General features: G+C 42.5%; 1 protein-coding gene across 8 annotated transcripts in view; it reads right to left on the bottom strand.

Moving 5' to 3' along the window:
- PDE10A (phosphodiesterase 10A) overlaps window positions 1-24,152 on the bottom strand; it is a 160,815-nt gene that overhangs the window by 118,450 nt on the left and 18,213 nt on the right. The window contains exon 1 of one of the 8 annotated variants that reach the window (XM_085881243.1): window positions 13,462-13,859. The exons of 5 other annotated variants lie outside the window; for them this stretch is intronic. In XM_085881243.1, coding sequence (XP_085737369.1) covers window positions 13,462-13,531 — 70 coding nt within the window. In that variant the 5' untranslated portion in view covers window positions 13,532-13,859. Of the gene's footprint in view, window positions 1-12,709; window positions 13,184-13,461; window positions 13,860-24,152 lie in introns of those variants that run through there. 2 more of the 8 variants (XM_085881233.1, XM_085881228.1) reach the window with 2 other exon arrangements.

The raw sequence follows: 24,152 nt of genomic DNA, 5'->3' as shown, positions 1-24,152 counted from the left end.
CTTAGGATCCCAGGAGTTAAAATGGGAAAAAATTTTAACTCGTTGACATTGGGTCATTCCTGGTGGAACTTTTTGCCACCTTTCAACTTTTCTTTAGGTGGGAAGCATGGGGATCTGCGACGGCGTGCCATTGACTTTGCTCTATTTATTTTTGAAATTAGAGGATGCTGTGCCATTAGATGTAGCAATCAATCAGAGAGGGATATAGATGTCCTACAGATGATGCTGAAAGGAAAAAAAAAATTGGGGAAAATAAGGTTAGTCGTCTGAGATGGAAACCGACTCCGGGGTGGTTTCTGTGCCAGGTAAGTTGTCGTCCTGTGTGTGTGTACATTTATGTGTGGTGCTGTAATCATATTGTAGTTGGTAGTTGGGTATAACTCAGAAACAGACAGAGATAATCATCCAAACATCTACTGTAAAGATAATTTGTAATATTTCAAGAACATCCTGGCAAAATGGCTTGTAAGTAAACACTTCACTTGAGTGTCTCATGTAAATGTATTTATTTGAATGTGTCTTGGTGTTGCAAATAACATTGGTTTACCCTGAGTTCGAATCTTGGCCCAGCTACAAACCATCAGCCTGGTGTGTCAAAAACAGGATGATTCATCAATGTTTGTCATCCCTCAGATGGATGTTAAGCCGGGTGTCCCATCTGCTAGCATTAGTTAGTCGATGTAAAAGATCCCATGGTGTCTTACGGGAAGAGTATGTGAACTATCGCTGTCACCCTGAACAAATACCTGCCCTGACTGCTGGGAAGGCAATGGAAAACCACCCAGTATCACAAGTGCTAAGTAACCCAGGCCCTGCCTTCAGGCAGAGCACACACAATCAATCACTCAAGCTCGCTCTCTGTCTCTGTCTCTGTCTCTCTCATTATCTTTTCCAATTCTCTACTCTCCCTCCATTTCTGTCTTTCACATTTTTGTCTCACGATACCACCTATCTACTCACTCGCTCTGTACACCTCAAATTAGGCACTCATCAGTTTGTGAAGGTTTCTGTGATATGTTTTAAATTTAAATCAATCCTGTCTGATTGTAGATGCTTATTCTGACACGTTGAAAGAACAATAAAAAATAATCAAGTAAAATAATCTTCCTTTTGGGAGCAGAGAATACAGCTTGATGAGAAAACGGACACATTATGCTTCACACACAATGGGCACAGGTCCGGTGTGTTGTGCTTGATGGATACAAAATGGCGTTAAATTGCAAGTTGTTACTACTCCTCGTATATAGGCACTCCAGGTTGGGTCAGTGCATATATGATGAATATGGGGGAGGAAGAGGAAGAGGAGAGCGAAAAGTCTGGAATATTTGTCTATGCAAGATACACTACATGGCCAAAAGTATGCGGACACCCCTTCTAATTAGTGGATTCGGCTATTTCATTGCTGACAGGTGTATAAAATCAAGCACACAGCCATGCAAACTCCAGAGACAAATATTGGCAGTAGAATGGGCCGTACTGAAGAGCTCAGTGACTTTCAACGTGGCGCCGTCATGGGATGCCACCTTTCCAACAACTCAGTTCATCAAATTTCTGCACTGCTGGAGCTGCCTGGTCAACTGTAAGTGCTGTTATTGTGAAGTGGAAATGTTTAGTAGCAACAACAGCTCAGCCGTGAAGTGGTAACACAAACTCACAGAATGGGACCACTGAGTGCTGAAGCACGTAGCGTGGAAAAATCATCTGTCATTGGTTGCAACACTCACTAACGAGTTGCAAACTGACTCTGGAAGCAACGTGAGCACAAGCACTGTTCGTCGAGAACTTCATGAAATGGGTTTCCATGGCCGAGCAGCTGCACACAAGCCTAAGATCACCTTGCGCAAGACCGAGTTTCGGCTGGAGTGGTGTAAAGCTCACCGCCATTGGACTCTGGAGCAGTGGTAACGAGTTATCCGGAGTGATCAATCACGCTTCACCATCTGGCAGTCCGACGGACTAATCTGGGTTTGGCGGATGCCAGGAGAACGCAACCTGCCTGAATGCATCATTCCAACTGTAAAGTTTGGTGGAGGAGGAATAATGGTCTGTTGCTGTTTTTTGGTTCAGGCTTGGCCCATGAGTTCCAGTGAAGGGAAATCTTAATGTGACAGCATACAATGACCTTCGAGGCGACTCTGTGCTTCCAACTTTGTGGCAACTCTTTGGAGAAGGTCCTTTCCTGCTTCAGCATGACAATGCCCCCCGTGCAAAAAGCGAGGTCCATGCAGAAATGGTTTGTCGAGGTCAGTGTGGAAGAACTTGACTGACCTGTACAGAGCCCTGACTTCTACCCCATCAAACACCTTTTGGATGAATTGGAACGCCGACTATGAGCCAGACACAATCTCCCAACACCAGTGCCTGACCTCACGAATGTTCTTGTGGCTGAATGGAAGCAAATCCCCGCAGCAATGTTTCAACATCTAGTGGAATGCCTTCCCAGAAGAGTAGAGGCTGTTATAGCAGCAAAGAGGGGACCAACTCCATATTGATACCCATTATTTTGGAATGAGATGTTGGACGAGCAGGTGTCCACATACTTTTGGTCATGTAGTGTTCATTTGGTCCTTCTTCACAAATCCCTTATGCAAGGAATATGTAACCACAAAGTAATCCTCCCCGAGGCCTGTATTGTGCAGACATGGTTGACCAAACGACATTTTTTGTTGTCATTTCCATCTCAGAATTGCAGTTTTAGGTTCTGAGTGAGCACCCACACAAAGAGTGCTGTCATTATAAATCCCTACTACTCTTTACAAAGTCATGTGAATGTGAACTTTTATTCTGCCTTTCATTATCATCTCACTACCATCGATTTGTTTTTAACTTTCATAAAGAATACCAATCTGCTCTAGATCATAAACAGGAACCAAATTTCCCTGTGGATTTCATTTGTGCAGGTAACACAATGTACAGGAGCCTGCAAAAGTATTCACCCCCCCCCCCCTTAAAAGTTTTCACATTTTGATGTCACCTGAGCTTATTTCATGATGCTTTCAAATCAAATGCAACATATAAAGTCTTCATGAACTACTCCAAAATGATAAAGCTAAAAAATGCAGATAAATGTAAGCAAGTGAGATTAACAGAGAAAATCAGATGATTTTCAGTTGCATCAGTATTCAAGTCATTTGGCTAATTAACCCTAAATCACTTCAGGAGCAAATAATTTGTTTGAAAGGTTACAAAATAAGTGTAATATGTTTCACCTGTATGTCATCAGTGGTTTAATTTAAAAATTAAGCTCCTTCATTTATCTAAGGAATTTTAAGATGCAACCCTCTTGGTCAACCAACAAGGTGAACATGAAGACCAAAAGAGATTTTCAAAGAAGTCAGACATAAAGTGGTGGAGAAGCACTGTTCAGGAGAGGGTTATAAGAAGATTTAAAAGTCATTCATTGTCCCTTTGAGTACGGTGAAATAAATCATTAAGAAGTGGAAGACATATCATACCACGCAGACTCTACCCAGATCCGGTCACCCATCCAAACTCAGCAGCCGGGCAAGCAGGAAAATGGTTCGGGATGTCACTGTAAATCCAACAATGACTGAAAGATCTGCAAGGATCTATGTCTGAGATGATGGTCAGTGTTCATCAATTAGCAATATCTCATTGCCTTCACAAAGCTGGCCTCTCTGGACAGGTGGCAAGAAAGAAACCATTACTGAAAGACGCACCTAAAAGCTCGTATGGAGTTTGCGAAAAAGCATCTTAATGATAATACAGGCATGTGGAGAAAAGTTTTGTGGTCAGACGAGAGAAAAATTGAACTTTTTGGTCTAAATTCAAAGCATTAAGTCTGGCGCAAGCCTCATATTACACATCACCCAGGCAACACCATCCCTCCTGTCAAGCATCCTAATAGCAGAATTATGTTATGGGGCTGCATTTCATCATCAGGGACTGACAAGATTGTTCGGATAGAAAGGACGATGGACAGTGCAAAGTACAGGAGAATCCTTAATGGAAACCTGCTCGAGTCAACCATGAATCTGAAACTGAGTAGGAGATTCCCATTTCAGTTGGACAATGATCCAAAGCATAAAACTAAAGCAACACTGGAGTGGCTGAATAAGAAGAAAATAAATGTTCTTGAGTGGCCCAGTCAAAGTACTGACTTGAACCAAATTTGTAAAATGTTATGGCGAGACTTGAAGATTGCAGTCCATTGATGATCCCCATCAAACTTGGCAGAACAAGAGCAATATACACATGAATATTTCACCATCGCACTGTGCAAAGCTGGTGGAGACCCATGCAAAAAGTCTCATCGCAGTTGTTGCTGCAAAAGGTGCTTCCACCAAGTACTGACATTAGGGGCTGAATACTTTTGTAACCAGTGAATTTTGATTTGTACATATTTTTTTGCAGGTATCCTGACATGTAACCTTCTTCAACTATCACAGTGTGTAGTTTGATCTCTTCAGTTGTTAATAAAAGAAATTCATTTGGAAAAATTGTTTCTACATTATTTGTAATTCATCTAAATGTGACATTATTGGAATGGGTGAATACTTTTGCAGGCCACTGTATTGTACTCTTCTCCAAAACTACTCCACGGTAATCTTGTTCCGATATATTTATCATAGTTCTGTCATTTTGAGTTAAACCTCCATTGTCAATGAATCTCCATTTCACAATCCCATCGCAATCACATTTTATGTAAAAACTGAAATAACTAGGACACTCAGTAGAGTGCATACATCTGCCACACAATGCCTGATCCATGAGAACAAAATCGGGCCCAATACATTTTTGAAATATCATGCTATATATCGTTTTTGGCCCCATCTGTCAATGGTGAAGAATCACTTTAAAAATTTGAGTAGCCAGATTCAGATCCGGATCTTCATCAAAACCTAATAAGTTCGTCCTTGTTTCACACCGAACCTGTCCATAAAATTTCATCCGAATCCATCCACAACTTTTTGAGACATCCTGCACACAAACAATCAATAAGAAGACGTCATACGTAGCACAAAACTTGCAAAATCCATTAAACAAATTTGCCCTCAAAAACTAATTGGTGGTTAAATTTAATGACAAAATATGCAACTCCTCTTCAAATTTCAAGTCAAACAGCTGAAAATTAACAATAATAGAAATTTGGCCTATGTTGACTCAAAAATAATTGGTGGTTGAATTTGGTGATCTGATATGCAAATCCTCTTCAAATTTCAAGTCAATCGGATTAAAATTGAGGATTTTAGAAATACTACCTTAGTTGTTGACCTTTTGGTCCATGTTGACCTCAAAAATAATTGGTTGGTTGAATTCAGTGACCTGAAATATAAATCCTCTTCAAATTTCAAGTCAATCGGATGAAAATTGAGGATTTTATAAATCTCACCTAAGTTGTTGACCTTTGGCCTATGTTAACCTTTTGTTTGACCTCAACAACAATAGACTTCTTCCTTATGACAAACTCTACCATGTGGTGAAGTTTCATGAAGACCGGTTTAAAATTATGACCTGTAGGCAATAAAGTCAGACAGACAGACAGACAGACAGACAGGCAGACAGGCAGACAGAATAACAAAATCGACTGACCAATATACTTGAAAAATCTTCGATTTTGCAAGTAACAAACAGACAAACAGACAGAGATGAAAACATAAACCCCTTCCATCTTCGGTGGCGGAGGTAAAAATATAAACAAAAGCGTGCAAGCGGTTTTCAAAAGGTCACTTCTTCAAATTCTCTTTGTGCTAGCAATCCTTAGAGAATGCCTTCTGCCCATTATTAGGCCACCTTATCATGTACATCAATGACTTCTGCATGCGATGGTAACTTATGCATGCATTGGTGAAGGACATTATTTTTTTAACCCCTTTCTGTCTGTCTGTTTGTTACTTGGCAAAAAACCCCAAAGATTTGACAAGTATCTTGATCACCTCTGTTTGTTTGTGTTTGTTTGTTACTTACGAAATCTAAAGATTTCGTAAGTATATTGATGCCTTCCGTTTCTGTTTGTTTGTTTGTTTGTTTGTTTGTTTGTAGGCACGATAACTCGAGAACAGAAGAAGCTACCAATGTCAAATTACACCACGTGATTCAGGAGGGTGATGGCGAGTGCTGATTCGATTTTGGTCAAAATCGGTCAAAGGTCAAGGTCACGGTGAGGTCAAATATTCGATTTTTGATGGTTTGGTACAGATAACTCGAGAACGGAAGAAGCTACCAATGTCAAATTACACCACGTGAGTCGGGAGGCTGATGGCTTGTGCTGATTAGATTTTGGTCAAAATCGGTCAAAGGTCAAAGTGACGTCAAACATACAAAAAATGATAACTTGAGAACGGAAGAAGCTTCCCATGTCAAATTACACCACGTGATTCAGGAGGGTGGTGGCTAGCGCTGATTAGATTTTGGTCAAAATCGGTCAAAGGTCAAGGTCACAGTGAGGTCAAACATCCAAAACATTCGATTTTTGATGGTTTGGTACAGAATCATCGTAGAAACTTCTGGTTTGCGTCGCTACCTTCTCGAGAGACAGCTTTTATTAGACAAGGTCAGAGGTCAAGTTGACGATTTCGTAAGTACCAGTCCATGACTGCTTGTTTGTTTGTTTGTCTGTCCGCTCGCCTCCAGCCCAAACCGCTCAACCGATAAATCTGAAATTTTCAAAGATTAATGTCACCGACCCTGCGATGGTCCTGCATTGAAGTTTCGAAAAATTCAGTCGACCAAAAAGGTCTAAATAGGCCAAAAGGCTAATTTAAGTCAAACTTTCTAAAATCTTCAAATTTCATCCGATTGACTTGAAATTTGAACAGGATTCACATAACAGATGAGTGAATTCAACCACCTATTACTTTTGTCAAACGGTCAACATAGGCCAAATTCCTAAAATTGATAGATAGGACCAAAAACTAAATATATCACTATATTTCAAAAAGTTGTAGACGAGTTATGACAAAACAAGATGAATGAGTTCAATAGGTGACGAGAACAAGCGGATTGGATTTTGGTTCGGATCCAGCCAATCAGTAGGATACAAAATGTAAACTGTTCCACCTGGCAAAGATATGCACTTTACCGAGTGCCATTCTACTTTGTGCTGTTTTGCCAAGTTGTCACTCTCTGAGTGATTTTTGGGTAGTCGATCCAGTCGAAAAAAAAAAATTTAATTTGTTCTACCCTTATTATCAGTTTTTCCGTCGATATGTTTGTCTGTCTGTCTGTTGGGTAGTCGATGTAGTCGAAAAAATATATATATTTTTGGAGATTTGTTCTACCCTTATTATCAGTATTTAAAATGGTGATTTCAGTTAATACAATGGCGATTTCGATGAAACTTGGTTGGCAGGTTCATACCATGACCTAGTTGTGTGCAAATGAGAACCGTTGCTATGGACACCACCGTTGCCTTGCAAAGGGACTTTGAATTTTTTGAAAAATCATAAAAAATTTATTTTCTCGAAAATCAAAAATCGGGCCACGAGCGACTGTGGACAGTACATTCAGCCATATTGTCAAAAATTTCCAGCTGGATCCTATGAAAACTGTCGGAGAAGATAGACTTTGAATGAACCCTGGTCGAAAACAATAAAAAAAACGAAGTTCATTATATCTCAGAGACTATGAGTCAGATATACATGAAACTGGTATGGTAGGTTCATGGTATGTCCTAGTTATGTGTGAGAAAGCACCGTTGCTATGGACCCCTCCGTTGCCTAGCAACGGCCGAAAAACCTCTAAATGTGAGGGTATTTTAACGAAAAAACAATCTGCAGCATTAACCCTTGAAGCTAGAATCATGAATTTTCTTGTGTTTAATCCTCAGGTCATTCCCCATCGAATGGGCTCATCGCGTCAGGTTCTGTTGGGTAGGCGACTACCCATGTCCGCCTACCGGCTTGTTCATTTGTTTGTCTGTTTCTTTGTGTGTGCAGGATATCTCAAAAAGTTGTGGACAGATCCAGGTGAAATTTGGTGGGCAGATTGGATGTGTGACAACAACAAACTGATTAGATTTTGATTAAATCCGAATCCGGATCCGAATCCGGATCCGGATCTGATAATTTTTAAGTGATTCTTCACCATTGAGAGATTGGGCCAAAAATTATATACAGCATGATATCTCACAAAATAGTGGACGGATTCGGACGAAACTTGGTGGACATATTGGGTGTGTGACAAGAAAGAATTGATTCAATTTTGGTGAAGATCCGAATTTAAATCCGGATCCGATAATTTTTTAAGTGATTGTTCAACAATGAGAGATCAGGCTAAACTAATATATAGCACGATATCTCAAAACGTTGTTGATGGATTTGGATGAAACTTGGTGGAGAGGTTGGGTGTGTGACCTTGACAAATTGATTCGATCTTGGTGAAGATACAAATCCGGATCTGGATACGAGAATGATTTAATTTTTAAAAGTGATTCTTCACCATTGAAAGATAGGGCCAAAAATGATATATAGCATGATATTTAAAAAATGTATTGGGTCAGATATGTTCTTGTGGATTACGCATTACATGGCGGAGTATGCGCTCCACCAAATGCCTTTCTTGTTTACTGTTTCTGCTTTAACATCATGCACTGGTAAGTAATACCTTGTGCAGATCTACTCAGTATTACCACAAATTCATATGTAATGGGTTTCTCATTTGTATGGAGAAGTGTTTTTCTCATGCTGGCAATCATAGTCTTTGTATCATCTCAACCGCACCTCTCCATAAGCAGATTTAACAAGTGTTAATATCATTGTGGAATTCCCTCATAGTATAGTCGTTATTCTTAGATCTATTATGAACGTCTAAATTTATTTTCCATGTATCGAGGAAAATTGTGGAATTTAATCAGACTCAGTGGTGTAATGGTTCGAGCGTCGACTCCAAGTTAGGGAAGTTGGCTGTCCGAACACCGCTGAGTCATACCAAAGACTTCAAATGGTATGTGCTGCTTCCTTGCTTGACATTCAACAATGAGAAAGGATGGAGCAGAGACAATCAACCATTGCACAGGCTTTGATTGGCTGAATGGCATCCTCCTGCATTGAAGTTCCTTGAAAGGGAACATTTAGAAAATAAATTAAAATGCTCATCTCTTTGTTCGATTTGAAAGAAACCTGTTTTTTGGTGAATATTTGCACAATACATTTGAATTTTCCAAATTCAACAAAATGGGTTACAAATGAAATAATCACTATGACAACTAATCACATTGCAGCAACCATGGTATGACATGGATCGGAAATGACATCACCGGTGCCATTCCTTTTGATTGGGAGAGAAATACAAAGAAATCTCAACACAAAAGGATCACATACCTGTGTCACATCCACACACTTCAACACGAACCAGTCACCCAATCCCCAATCACACTTGCCCTTCATGACACCAACCACACCCCCACCACAAACCCAATCCAACCTGAGATCCACTCAATGGGAGAGGGAAAGGTGAAAAACGTGGAGGGGAGGAGTGTGGGGGGGGTGTGGGGGGGGGGGTGGGTACAGTCGTGAAACATATTCCTGGCAGGAGATAAACAATCGCAACATATGGGGATTGTGTTTTTTCGTTGTTTTATGAAAGGAGAGGAAAGTGCAGGTGGTTGAAACCCCAGCCGAGTCACACCAAAGACTTTTAAAAAAGGGTACTTGCTGGTTCCTTGCTTGATGCTCAGCATTTAAGAGGGTAGAGCATTGACAAACAATGCTGGCAATGCAATGGCGTACCACCCAGTATAACCCTTGCTAAGAAATTGTTTCGGCAGCACCAATGCTCTGTAAAGAGTATGGTACATCAAAATCAAAATTTATATTATTCATGCCATTCCCCATATCCTATGTTTCCGAAAAATAAATTGAACCTGCCAATCCTTTTGTCCAAGCAACGAGAGTGTCGAGACTTTCCTCATGAATGTAATCACCATCTACCCAATGCTCCTTCCTTTTAACACCTCCAAGTTTGATGACATTTGCGATTTTTGAAAATCTTCTCTTCATTCCACTATCCTAATCATTGATTGATATGACAAAACAGCAACAGCCCTCGTACTGATCCCAAAGGTACTCAACAACATACAAACTCCGAGAATGACATCCTCTCACTGTCAGCTACTTTTTTCTTCCTATCCCTAAGCCAGTTGTTCATCCAGTTTACTACTCCACCAATGACTTTGCAAATGCTGACATCAACTAGCAACCTTCTATGTGATACCTTATTAAATGTCTTCTGGAAGTCTAGACAAATTCATTAAATCCACTGTACGCCCTTCATCGACCGCATCAGCAAATTTGTTAAACATAATCTTCCTTTGGTAAATCAAGTTGTATCAATTTATCTTGGTCATCTGAAATTGATTTGTTTTTCGAAAAGTTCTTCATCCAATTCATAATGAATGCCGCCAATATCTTCCCCACAAATTTAAGTTCGGCTAACAAGTCTATAGTTCTCTACAGCATCCCTTGAGCCCTCAAACAATGGGGTTACGTTTGCTACTCTCCAATCATCTGGCACCCATGCTGAACCCAACTTGAAAGTGAAGATATCACTCAATATCTCACTCATCTTCCTTGCCATCTGCCTCAACACACTCGGATGCATTATTATCTGGCACTGGAATTTTGACTTTCCAAACTGTCTGTTACTTCGTCTCCTCTCACCCCAAATTCATCGAACAGCCAATCCTCATCTCAAAGATAAATCCTCTCTGCTACTGGTACATCCCTGATACTGGTACATTACACATCCCTGTGAAAAGAAAAACGAAAAATAACTTAAATCATTCTGCCATCTCAATTTTATCACTAATCAATTGGCACGCCTTATCTCTCAAAGAGCTTACACCTGTCTTCATCTCCTCATTCCCCTTATGCATTTACAAAAAGCTTACCTCATACGTTTAATATTCTCAAAGCATATCCCTTTCATGTCGTCTTTTCATTCGTCTCATTATTTTCGCAACTCACTTCAGTTCAAATTGTAATTTATTTCAGCAGGTAAGGTAATCGATTCTCAGAAGACTTTTTGCTCCACAAGTATCTTTTAAATGTGTACGCTTCTCAGAAAACTGCTCCACAAGTTTTTAATTAAGCATGTAAAACACCATGATTGCCCCCAGCTTAGTTTGGAATACCAATGGCATCATCACACCCCTTCCCCATTCGTGGAAATATTCAGAGGGGCGTTTCACATTAACAGGGTCAGATTATTTTTGATATAACTTCAGAACAATTTATTACAAGAAAAATATTTGTGATGAGCGAATGCATCAAAAAAATTGCATCACAACGCTTGTTTTAATGCTTATTTGACAAATTCATCTTGATAAACATGAGTATCACAAGTGGGCGTCATGATGCAAATAGTTCAAAGGAAAAGATTTTCATGAGCCTCAAGTAAACATATAGAAATATGTGCACTCGCCTTTGAGCTGACTATCCTGGGTAATCCGAATCTTGACCCAGCGATAAACTGTCAAGTTGATGTTTCGCAAGTAGTGCAAGGCATGGATGTGTGCACCATCCCTCGAATGGACTTTACACTGCAGGACCCGTCTCTGTTAGTACTGGCCATTAGTGAATGTTAAAGATCCCATCATGTCTTTCGCGAAGATAGGGGAGATCACCAGCCCCTTGATTAATTACAAATCTATGCCATAGCTGACTGTTGGGGAGGCAATGGCAAACCACCTACCACAACCCTTGCCAAGAAGCAGCTTCTGCAGCACTGACACTGCAAAAAGTATGGAATGATGATGATGATGATGATGATGATGATGATGATGATGATCTAAATGTAAGAAGTACAAAGTACTGAATACGAGGTCACGAGATGGAAGACCAATCCTATAACCAGAATCACTTGCCGTAGTGCCTTATCTGAAATTGTGCATTAATCTCCAAGCAATGTTGCAACACAAAGCTGGTCTCATCACAGATGCACTGATTCTTTAGGCATTCAACAGTCCCAACACATCAGTTAAAATTAATAATGTATAGCTTATTCTAAGCAAAGCATGAGGTCGCCTGCATGAAGGCATGCGAAGTGTGACCCAAAAGACCTGTGTGAGCCAGTCAATAATTCATTATTTTCCAATATGTCTAACGTTCTGCTTTTTGCTATTTCTTTATCTTTTTTTAACTACCTGAACATGCATGGCTGACATCGGCAATGGAATTCACTGGTTGAACAATGAGAAGCAGTATTAGCGAGTTGTCTCACAAACATGAGAATTCATCTGAAGTGTGTCTGTTGATAGATCTCCCAACAATTGAATGAATGATCCCCCTCAGAGTCCAGAAGAGTTTGATGCAACTGTGTCAGCACATCACGCAGCTGTTACCAGTAAACCCAGGACGAAGTAAAGTTTACTCGGTATTTTGGATCACCCTGTAGATCAAAGAAATGACGTGGCAAGAGCACGACCAAGAACATGAAATAAAAAAATAAAAAAACAACAGGACAGCAGGACGAGTGCACACACTGTTTCACAGGCAGGAGTGTGATGTGTAAATACGTTTTAAAGGTACTCATAGTGGAAAAGTTCAGTTATTGAAGTAAAGTACACCGGTACATGCACTCTATTCCTCTACCATAAATGGAGGATAAGGGCCATGAAGGAGACCCAAAGGACCTTCTCGAACGAGAATACACACAATAAAGTCGCACTCAGGAAAACACCTTTCGCTTCGGCAAGTGAGAGTGTACGTGAGAGTGGAAGCAAGCGTACGCGAAGAAGAGAGACAAATACCGGGCACCGTGCGGCGATCCAAAACCAGCGGGGGTACTTTGAGGCGGCGGTTGTTGTGGTCACTTGGCCAAGTGACGCTGTGTGGAGGAGAGCGCGGGAGGTGCAGTAGCACCGGGATCTCAGGGCGTGGGTTCAGTGGAGCAAGCGTGGGGAAAGAGCGCGGGGGCCACAGCCGGCCCAGCTCGGCATTCTCACTGCGCGCCCGCCCAAAGAGCGAAAGGGTACGCAGTCGGCGCGCCGAGCTTACATGGCCCGTGCTCAGATCGCGCCCGGAGTGGCTGGGAGATTTGGAGGCCGTGCTTCCTCCGTTTGCTGCTGGCTGCTCTGATCTTGCTTCCAGGGATCGCCTGTCCCCCACCCCTCTCTTCGATGTCGTAAACCCAGATTGACGCACCGAGCGCCAGTTGTATTGGCCGCATGCGCTGAGGAACGGGAACTGTGGGCAGCCTGGACTGCGAGCAATGGGGCTAATTACCTGTAGATGAGGCATGTTTTAATTTACCCCATGGGACGACCATATACAATACAGGTACAGATAAGTTGGAGAGGGAGTTTATGAGAAGGAAGATTAATAACTGAGGTGGGAAGAGGGAAGACAAACAAGTGAGTGAGAAAAGGGTGCAGAGAGCAGCCAGGTTGGCGAGGCAAATTAGAGGTCATTGGGTCATTTGTATTCTCGCACAGGCAGAGCGAAAAGGAGTGATGAACAAGGAAGAGCGAAAAGGAGTGAAAAGCATCGAAAACACACGTACTCTCGCACAGGAAGCAATCGGTGAAGCGGTTCAGGCAGCCGCAGCTTGCAGAGGTGGAACTGCTGTCCATGGCGCACCCTCAACGTAGCACCCCAGACCCTCTAGATGATGGCCCAATCAAGTGCGGCCCAAGTTCAGTTAAGAAGCGCAGAGTGACTGTGCCTGATTGGCCAGCCAGGGAAGGGAGCGATGAAAGAAGAGCGGCCTGGATGACCCTCCCTCAAACTTCAAGTTCCCCACTCGGGAAGGCAAAGGGCTGTGACAGGAGATGCGGCAAATAGTTTTGCAGAAGACTCTCAAACACATACATGTGTGAGTAAATTTATTTCCCCGATTTACTTTCTGCCTTACGCTCCCCACTGTCTTGATGTGTCTCTGAATGTGTCTGCCTTTCTTCTCCTGCCCTCCTTTGAATTGTCGGTTTCCTCGTGTGGTCTGCTCATGACGTCATCCAGGGCCAACGGGCTTCCGAAGGGTCCAGGGGGAGAGGTGGGTCCGGAGGGGTGTTTGTGGATGGGGGAGGAGGTGAAGGTAGGTCAAGCAGAGTTTGGTATTGAGGCACACATGTGGGAAGGAATGCTGAATAACACCAATAAATAACACTTTAAAAGACCAGGTCAATGACAATCAATACAATGGTCTCCAGATCTACCAAATTGTCTCAAAACCAAAAATTGATGCACTGGCATTGCATTCGACATTCCTGTTGGTCCACCATCACCATCAGAGTGGTACACCAGTTCAGCTATTCAGACATTCAGGAAGGATGTTACCAAAAAACCAAAATGTATGTATCTATATCTATATATATATATATATATATATATATATATATATATATACATATACATATATATATATACATACATATATGCATACGTATATGTATATACACGTGCATACACAAACACACACCGGCACCCTAACCACTGAGCCAGCACCAGGCTTAAATATATATATATATATATATATATATATATATATATATATATATATATATATATATATATATATATATATATATATATATATATATATATATATATATATACAGTGGGGAGAACAAGTATTTGATACACTGCCGATTTTGCAGGTTTTCCCACTTACAAAGCACGTAGAGGTCTGTAATTTTTATCATAGGTACACTTCAACTGTGAAAGACAGAATCTAAAACAAAAATTCTGAAAATCACATTGTATGATTTTTAAATAATTAATTTTCATTTTATTGCATTAAATAAGTATTTGATCACCTACCAACCAGGAAGAATTCCGGCTCTCACAGACCTGTTAGTTTTGTCTTTAAGAAGCCCTCCCATTCTCCACTCATTACCTCCATTAACTGCACCAGTTTGAACTCGTTATCTGCATAAAAGACAGCTGTCCGCACTCAATCAATCAGACTCCAACCTCACCAAAATGGGCAAGACCAGACAGCTGTCTAAAGACATCAGGGACAAAATTGTAGACTTGCACAAGGCTGTGATGGGCTACAGGACAATAGGCAAGCAGCTTCGTGAGAAGGTAACAACTGTTGGCGGAATTATTAGAAAATGGAAGAAGTTCAAGATAACAGTCACACTCCCTCAGTCTGGGGCTCCATGCAAGATCTCACCACGTGGAGCCTCAATGATCATGAGAGGTGAGGGATCAGCCCAGAACTACATGGCAGGACCTGGTCAATGACCTGAAGAGAGCTGGGACCACAGTATCAAAGAAAACCGTAATTAACACACTACGCCGTCATGGATTAAAATCCTGCAGCGCACGCAAGGTCCCTCTGCTCAAGCCAGCGCATGTCCAGGCCCGTCTGAAGTTTGCCAAAGACCATCTGGATGATCCAGAGGAGGAATGGGAAAAGGTCATGTGGTCTGATGAGACCAAAATAGAGCTTTTTGGTTTAAACTCCACTCGCCGTGTTTGGAGGAAGAAGAAGGATGAGTACAACCCCAAGAACACCATCCCAACCGTGAAGCATGGTGGTGGAAACAACATTCTTTGGGGATGCTTTTCTGCAAAGGGGACAGGACGACCTCAACGTATTGAGGGGAGGATGGATGGGGCCATGTATCGCGAGATCTTGGCCAACAACCTCCTTCCCTCAACAAGAGCATTGAAGATGGGGCGTGGCTGGGTCTTCCAGCATGACAACAACCCGAAACACACAGCCAGGGCAACTAAGGAGTGGCTCCAGAAGAAGCATCTCAAGGTCCTGGAGTGGCCGAGCCAGTCTCCAGACCTGAACCCAATGGAAAATCTTTGGAGGGAGCTGAAAGTCTGTGTTTCCCAGCGACAGCCCCGAAACCTGAAGGATCTGGAGAAGATCTGGATGGAGGAGTGGGCCAAAATCCCTGCTGCAGTCTGTGCAAACCTGGTTAAGAAGTACAGGAAACGTTTGATCTCTGTAATTGCAAACAAAGGTTTCTGTACCAAATATTAAGTTCTGTTTTTCTGATGTATCAAATACTTATTTCATGCAATAAAATGCAAATTAATTATTTAAAAATCATACAATGTAATTTTCAGGATTTTTGTTTAAGATTCCGTCTTTCACAGTTGAAGTGTACCTATGATGTAAACTACAGACCTCTACGTGCTTTGTAAGTGGGAAAACCTGCAAAATCGGCAGTGTATCAAATACTTGTTCTCCCCACTGTGTGTATATATATATATATATATATATATATATATATATATATATATATATATTTTTTTTTTTTTTTTTTTTTTTTTTTTTCACACAGCTCTGGAAAAAATTAAGAGACCACTCCAAAAAAAAAATTAAATCAGCATCTCCGCATGTATGGCAGCCATTCCATTCCAGTGTCTGTTGAATTCCAACAAAGGCACACCTCATTCTACTTAGTGAGGTACTGATTAGGTGATCACCTGAACCGAATCTTATTTAACAAGGAAAAGTATAAAAACCACTGCTGTGGTCATCACTATCCTCTTGCAATAGGACCAGCAGGATGGCAAAAACAGTGGTCAGAGTACATCAAAAGTAATTGGAATCAAAAAAATAACTATTGACCATGCCAAAAGAGTTGAAAAGAAAAGTTTTGAGTGTGGAAAAGAAGGATTCAATTCTGGCTTTACCGGCAGAGGGATACAGTGAGCATCACGTTGCTTCCATCCTTAAAATTTCAAAGAAGGCGGTTCATAAGAACAAGGTCAAGCAGCAGACATTGGGGACAACAAAGCTACAGACTGGCAGAGGGTGAAAACGACTTTCCAGAGACCGGGATGACCGCCAACTCATTCGAATGTCACTCAACAACCGTAGGATGACATCAAGTGACCAACAAAAAGAATGGCAAACGGCAGCTGGGGTGAAGTTCGAAACAGGCTCTGAGGGGCAGGGCTGAAGTCATGCAAAGCTCGAAAAAAGCCCTTCATCAATGAGAAGCAAAGAAGAGCCAGGCTGAGGTTTGCAAAAGACCATAAGGATTGGACCGTAGAGGACTGGAGTAAGGTCATTTTCTCTGATGAGTCCAATTTTCAGCTTTGCCCAACACCTGGTCGTCTTATGGTTAGACGAAGACCTGGAGAGGCCTACAAGCCACAGTCTCGCACCCACTGTGAAATTTGGTGGAGGATCGGTGATGATCTGGGGGTGCTTCAGCAAGGCTGGAATCGGACAGATTTGTCTTTGTGAAGGACTCGTGAATGAAGCCACGTACAAGGTTGTTCTGGAAGAAGACTTGCTTCCTTCTGCTCTGACAATGTTCCCCAACTCTGTGGATTGGTTTTTCCAGCAGGACAATGCTCCATGCCACACAGCCAGGCCAATCAAGGTGTGGATGGAGGACCATCAGATCAAGACCCTGTCATGGCCAGCCCAATCTCCAGAACTGAACCCCATTGAAAACCTCTGGAATGTGATCAAGAGGAAGATGGATGGTCACAAGCCATCAAACAAAGCCGAGCTGCTTGAATTTTTGTGCCAGGAGTGGCATAAAGTCACCCAACAGCAATGTGAAAGACTGGTGGAGAGCATGCCAAGACGCATGAAAGCTGTGATTGAAAATCAGGGTTATTCCACACAATATTGATATCTGAACTCTTCCCAAGTTAAAACATTAGTATTGAGTTGTTTGAAAACGAATATGAACTTGTTTTGTTTGTATTATTTGAGGTCTGAAAACGCTGAATCTTTTTGGTATTTTAACCAGTTGTCATTTTCTGCAAATAAATGCTCTAAATGACAATATTTTTATTCGGAATTTGGGAGAAATGTTGTCAGTAGTTTATCGAATAAAACAAAAATGTTCATTTTACTCAAACACATACCGATCAATAGTAAAACCAGAAAAACTGATAATTTTGCAGTGGTCTCTTTATTTTTTCCAGAGATGTGTATATATATATATATATATATATATATATATATATATATATATATATATATATATATATATATATATATATATATATATATATATATATATATATATGTATATAGTAATCCCCCGTGATATTGCGGTTCACCTATCGCGCCCCCGGTTCATCGCGGGGTTTCCCATGGAACCTAACTTTTTTTTTTCTGCGGATTCCCCCGGTAGATCACGGTCATAATCTATAAAATATAAATTATTTAAGCAATAAATTATAACGCGTGGCGCTCAACCAGTCACACAACGCACGAGACAAAGTTTTGCTTGTGAACTTCGAAAATTTTCTTCGTCTTTTTCTCCAAGCCCTACGATGCCGCCCAAATGCCCTGCACCTTCTAAGGCTTCTGGCAAGGAACCAAAGAGCCAGAGGAAGGTCCTGATGCTCCAGGGGAAGGTTAAGGTGCTCGATATGCTTCGGGAAGGAAAAACGTTTGCTGTGGTTGGACGAGCACTGCCAAACCGACCAGACCAGACGAGTCGATCTCCGGCACCTCAAACCCGATCACTGCCAAACCGACCAGACGAGTCGATCTCCGGCACCTCAAACCCGATCACTGCCAAGGCGACCAGACCAGACCAGACGAGTCGATTTTTTGGGGAGGCATCCATTCATTGCGGATTTTCACTTCTCGTGGGGGGGGGGGGGTTGGAACGTAACCCCCGCGATAAACGGGGATGACTGTATATATATATATATATATATATATATATATATATATAAATATATATATATATATATATATATATATATATATATATATATATATATATATATATATATATATATATATATATATATATACATATTGTTGCGAACTTGGAAGCTTACTGCACACAACAGCCATGTCCGAGAGATCAGCTATATCGGTATGTGTTTCTCGTTAGGGTCCTGTCCTATGTTTAATGGGTGATTAATTGTACGTGCGCTGCGAGTTATTTTGATAGTTAGGATTTAAATTACCAACCACAACAACGACCCCTGCCCTTGCTTCCTTCCACCATCATCCACCGCCACCATTGCACGCGTGTGTGTCAGCAACCCGTTCATTCAAGCTGTATAAGTGTAGCACACAGCAGGCTCAGTCCCATTACTTTTTAGATGGACCTCATGTATATATATATATATATATATATATATATATATATATATATATATATATATATATATATATATATATATATATATATATATATATATATATATATATATATATATATATATATACATATATATATACATATATACATATAAAAATATATGTATATTATTACGAATTTGGAAATCGATCACACACAACATGCAGGTTCCTTTAGCTCAGTTATCTAGATAAGTACGTGTTCTATAGATAGCTCGCCTTCCATTGTTTAATGGGTAAATCTATGTAAATGTGCTGTGATTCATTTTAATAGTTAGGGTTCAATCAGAACAACCCTCCTCCACAACTAAGAAGAAGAAGAGCCCTCCCGTCCCATGATTCCACAGCGTAAACAGGGATGACTGTTGGGGCGGGTCCGGCAGGAAGCAATGTAAATAGCCCCGACCCGCGGTTGCAGGGGGGTGGCGCACAAGGCCGAATGAGTCACGCCGGTAGTGAGGCAGGGCTGAGAGGGATAAGAAGGGGACACTCTGCTTGGCTCGAGAGATTGGAGGGGTTTTGTTCTGGTGCAGATTCATGGTTGTTGTTCTGCTGCTGGTTCAGCTCGACTGGAGTAGTTGGATCTTCGGGTGGCTTTTGTCCTACTTCGTGGCCTCATCTTGGTTCGGCTGGCTCTTCTTGGTGCGTGGAGCTCTTCGCGGTCTCTGCTTGGTTCCCGGTTTGGTGCGACTTCTTGGTCTCATCTTGGTCAGTGGTTCTTCGGGGAAGGACGCATCGGGTCGGGAAGCATCGGCGCCTCGTCTTACCAGCACGTGGTCTGGAGCGCGAGGGGATCTGCCGGGGCTCGGAAAGGATCATGACTCAGGGTGATTGGATCCAGCTCGCCCACGCTGGTGCCCGGTCCAAACAGCTTGAAGACCACACGAGGTGGAAAGGTCCGAGGCAGACCCTGAGCTTCAGCTCATCTGTCCCTCCGAGCTGAAGTGCGCATTAAAGGCATCAGCTACCATTTCTTGGGTGTGTGTGTGTGTGCGTATGTGTGTCCGTGGCCCCGTCTAACAAGTAGGAAACTGTTAAGTCCTTTGTGTGATGTACATATTGCATTGCATTTCAGATATTTGGTATAGTTCTGCTCTTTTGTGTCCCCTAGCTCCCCATTATTACTCTATAAATAAACCCAAATTGTTAAACGTATCAGCTCGTTTTGTGTTTCTTGCATTGGCTCGACATGACGCCTGTTGGAGGATTAGTGTTGGTAACTTGTTCATTTGGTCCGGCCCGACTTTGGTAATTTCGCTCGGTTACGCCGGATCCGAGTCGGCGATAGCGACTCGATTCGGACAAAGTCGGCCGATGGTGAACTTCCTCGGTAGTCAGACCACGTGGGTACTTAGGTAAATTGAAAAGTTGGCAATCGACCCTACCCCACGTGGTCTATCCATTGGCGAACTTCGGTCCAGTCAGGACCCATCCGCTCCAGACTTATCCAGGGCGACGACCTTTACACTCCGGGCGATCGGTCGAGCCAGCTCGCGGCTCCATCTTGCGGTCATGCTCACGGTCGACCCCCCGGCCATATATATATATATATATATATATATATATATATATATATATATATATATATATATATATATATATATATATATATATATATATATATATATATATATATATACACACACTAGGTGAATGCACTCGGCACTTCCCGGGTTCTTTTTGAATGAATTTAATCTTCAATACATATGTCTGACGCGAGCACAGTATCAGTTCCCTATTGGGCCATGGCAGTCATAGGCTAAGGGGGTTGGTGAGGGGGAAACACACCCCTCCCCCCGGCCGAGGGGCCTTGCCACATAGCCTATAACCTTCCCGGGGCCCATCCCGACATTTTTTTTTTCAGTAGTTAGCTCCTATCTTTAACCTTTCAGGAGATTAGCACGTGCAGACAAACAAACAAACAGACAAACAAAAACTTAAAATCATATGTTAGATAAATTGTATATGGCATTGGCCCCATGTCAATCGGCTGAACTTGAAAAATTAACGTTACAAAATCAGGTGATGACGTCATAATTCGGAAACCGGAAGTCAGAAGTACAATTCTTTTACATCGGGACACTCCCGGGTACATGTTCTGTCAGCATGTGATGTTTGGTGAGGATCAGTCCAGTACTTTTCGCGTGCATAGGTCACACAGAAACACACAGAAACACACAGACACACTTTCAACTATATATATATATATATATATATATATATATATATATATATATATATATATATATATATATATATATATATATATATACATATACATATATATATATATACATATATATATATATATATATATATATATATATATATATATATATACTAGGTGAATGCACCCGGCGGTGCCCGGGTTCTTTTTGAATGAATTTAATCTTCTATGCATATGTCTGACGCGAGCACAGTATCAGTTCCCTATTGGGCCATGGCAGTCATAGGCTAAGGGGGTTGGTGAGGGGGAAACACACCCCCTTCCCCTCCCCCCCACCCCGGCCGAGGGGCCTTGAGACATAGCCTATAACCTTCCCAGGCCCCATCCTGACATTTTTTGTTTCAGTGGTTTGCTCCTATCTTTCACCTTTCAGGAGATGAGCAGGTGCAGACAAACAAACAAACAGACAAACAAAAACTTGAAATCATATGTTAGATAAATTGTATATGGTTGTATATGATAAATCAGTCCAGTACTTTTCGCATGCATAGGTCACAGAGAAACACACAGACACACTTTCAAATAAATATATATATATATATATATATATATATATATATATATATATATATATATATATATATATATATATATATATATATATATATATATATATATATATATATATATATATATATATATATATATATATATATATATATATATATATATATATGTATGAAAGCCTGGTGTTGGCTTAGTGGTTAGGGTGGTGGCTTGGGATCCCAGGGTCCTGAGTTCAAGCCCCGTTGGCTGCTGAATTAACACCAGGGGGTTGACTCAGCCTGTCATCCTTCCGAGGTCGGCGAAATGAGTGCCAGTGTACTGGTCCCGGTGTATGCCCCAGTTAGAATAGGTGTACCATATCCCTGTGTGTCGTAAGAGGCGACCAGGGTTGGCGTCAGGAAGGGCATCCGGCCATAAAACATTGCCTCAAGAAAAAGCCAAACCCCTGCTCAGCAGGGAAAAATGGCTGTAAAAACAGTCATTTTATATATATTGTTGTGGTTGACGAAATTCACAAACCACCATTCAGGTCCCTTAGGTGAGATATCTCGGTAAGTATATGTGTAGTTAGGCCCAAACCCGTTGTCTAGAGGGAATAAATGTCATTCATGCGGGCTGCGACTCTTCAGGATAGCCGTTTTTCTTTTACTATCTTTATTTTGGACCAGCCGCCATTATAACCACCACCAACCACGTCTCAACAGCCATCACACAACAACCACCAACCACAACGCCGCTTCACAACAACAACCACCAACCATAACGCCGCTTCACAACAACAACCACCAACCACAACTCCGCTTCACAACAACAACCACCAACCACAACGCCGCTTCACAACAACAACCACCAACCACAACGCCGCTTCACCACAACCGCCACAACCTTTACCGTCACAACTCGCCACCATCGCATCCACACCATCTCGCGCCACTCGTAGGCACCGATACTGGACTCGTGCAGGGCGCGCACCGAGCAGCGTATTCAAAAACATCACGGACTTTCCGCAGAAAACGGATCAAAAACGACTCACGCCCACTTTTGTTCCGTCCAATCGGTGAGCGAGGGGCGATTTGGCCCCGCCTCCAGGGCGTTGGAGGGCGGTCGCTATATGCAAATTCATGGATCAAAAAGCATTCACGCCCACTTTTCCTCGGGCCAATGGGGAGCCAGTTAGAGAGGTGAAGGGTCGGAGGCAAAGGGTCAAGGGTGAAAGAGCGAAGCCACGTGGCTTATATAAACGGCTGCGTTCGTCAGTAAAAAGGGTTGTGCGGAGTTCAAGAGAGTCATCGGTGGAGCTGGAAAGAAGTGGGAGAAGTCAAGAGTGAAGAGTTGGGACGAGCCAACAGAGGAGACGGAGAGGGCGAGTAGACGGAGCTGTGGAGAGGTGGCGGCGGCGAAGGCGGACGAGGGGGTGCTCGCGTCGGTGCCGGGAGCTGCAGAGGGAGAGGCCAGCAACGCGACCGAGGTGGAGGAGGAGACGCTCGCCGTGGGACCCGAGACAGGGTGATATCCTCCTTCCCCCGAGCATCAGCAACCCCCTCCTGTTTCCCCCCGCGCTGAGATAGTGCGACAAAGGGGGCCCCCTTCCCACCCCCTACCAGACACTGTCCGCGAGGCCCGCGGAGTTGAGGCACCACCGCCGCTCTGCATCTCATCATCAGACGGTAGGCCCGACACGGTCTCGGCCCCAGGCCCGCCTACCCCCCTCATCCTGGAGGGTGGTTCTCTTTTCTTTTGCTTTGGGAATATGTGTTGTCGGCGCCGTCTGTGAAGTAAAATTGTATAAGTGTTGCCGTGTGCCCGGTAGTCGGTTAGATCTGCATTGTTGCATTTGCTTTTTGTGTAATATTGCATTGTCTTCTTCTTTTACATGTGCTTTTGGTGGAATTGTATATGTGTGCTTTCCGTTCATCGCGAAATAAATGTGAGTTATGTTGAACTGTTTTCCTGCTTCGCTTCGTCTTTTCTTTCATTGAATCTCCATCTTGCTTCACGTAAAGGGTTGGTCGTGGGCTAAAACGCCCGATAATTAATCGAACCGTCGAGGCCGACGAATAACACCGCTCGGTTATCCCGATAGTACGGAACGGGTCGCTTAAAGTGGCCCGTGTCCGAAGTCGACCTGCGGCGAGGTGCGATCGCCCGGTCTACCCTCCGTGTGGGTACTTAGGTAGGTCGAATTTGGCGAGCAACCCTATCCCACGCGGGGGCCGATTGGCACGATCGTGGTGAGACCGAAAGGTCCACCCGTGACTAGTTCCCGGCGTTAGTCCGAGAGGGTCACGACTGGATTGTCCGTCCGGTGGGCGACGTGCCGCGATTCGAGTTACGTGGCCGTACGCACGCCGGCGGGCGCGAATCCGCAACACTGGTGTCAGGTCGTGCGATATAAACTCATCGCCCTCCTCGCGGCACTGGTATC

Source organism: Eptatretus burgeri, chromosome 1 (genome assembly GCF_056783735.1).
Source record: "Eptatretus burgeri isolate ZD-2024b chromosome 1, Ebu_testis_v1, whole genome shotgun sequence".
NCBI classification, from domain to species: domain Eukaryota; kingdom Metazoa; phylum Chordata; class Myxini; order Myxiniformes; family Myxinidae; genus Eptatretus; species Eptatretus burgeri.
Note: the sequence above shows the minus strand (reverse complement) of the source record. Positions and strands in the feature narration are given on the sequence as shown.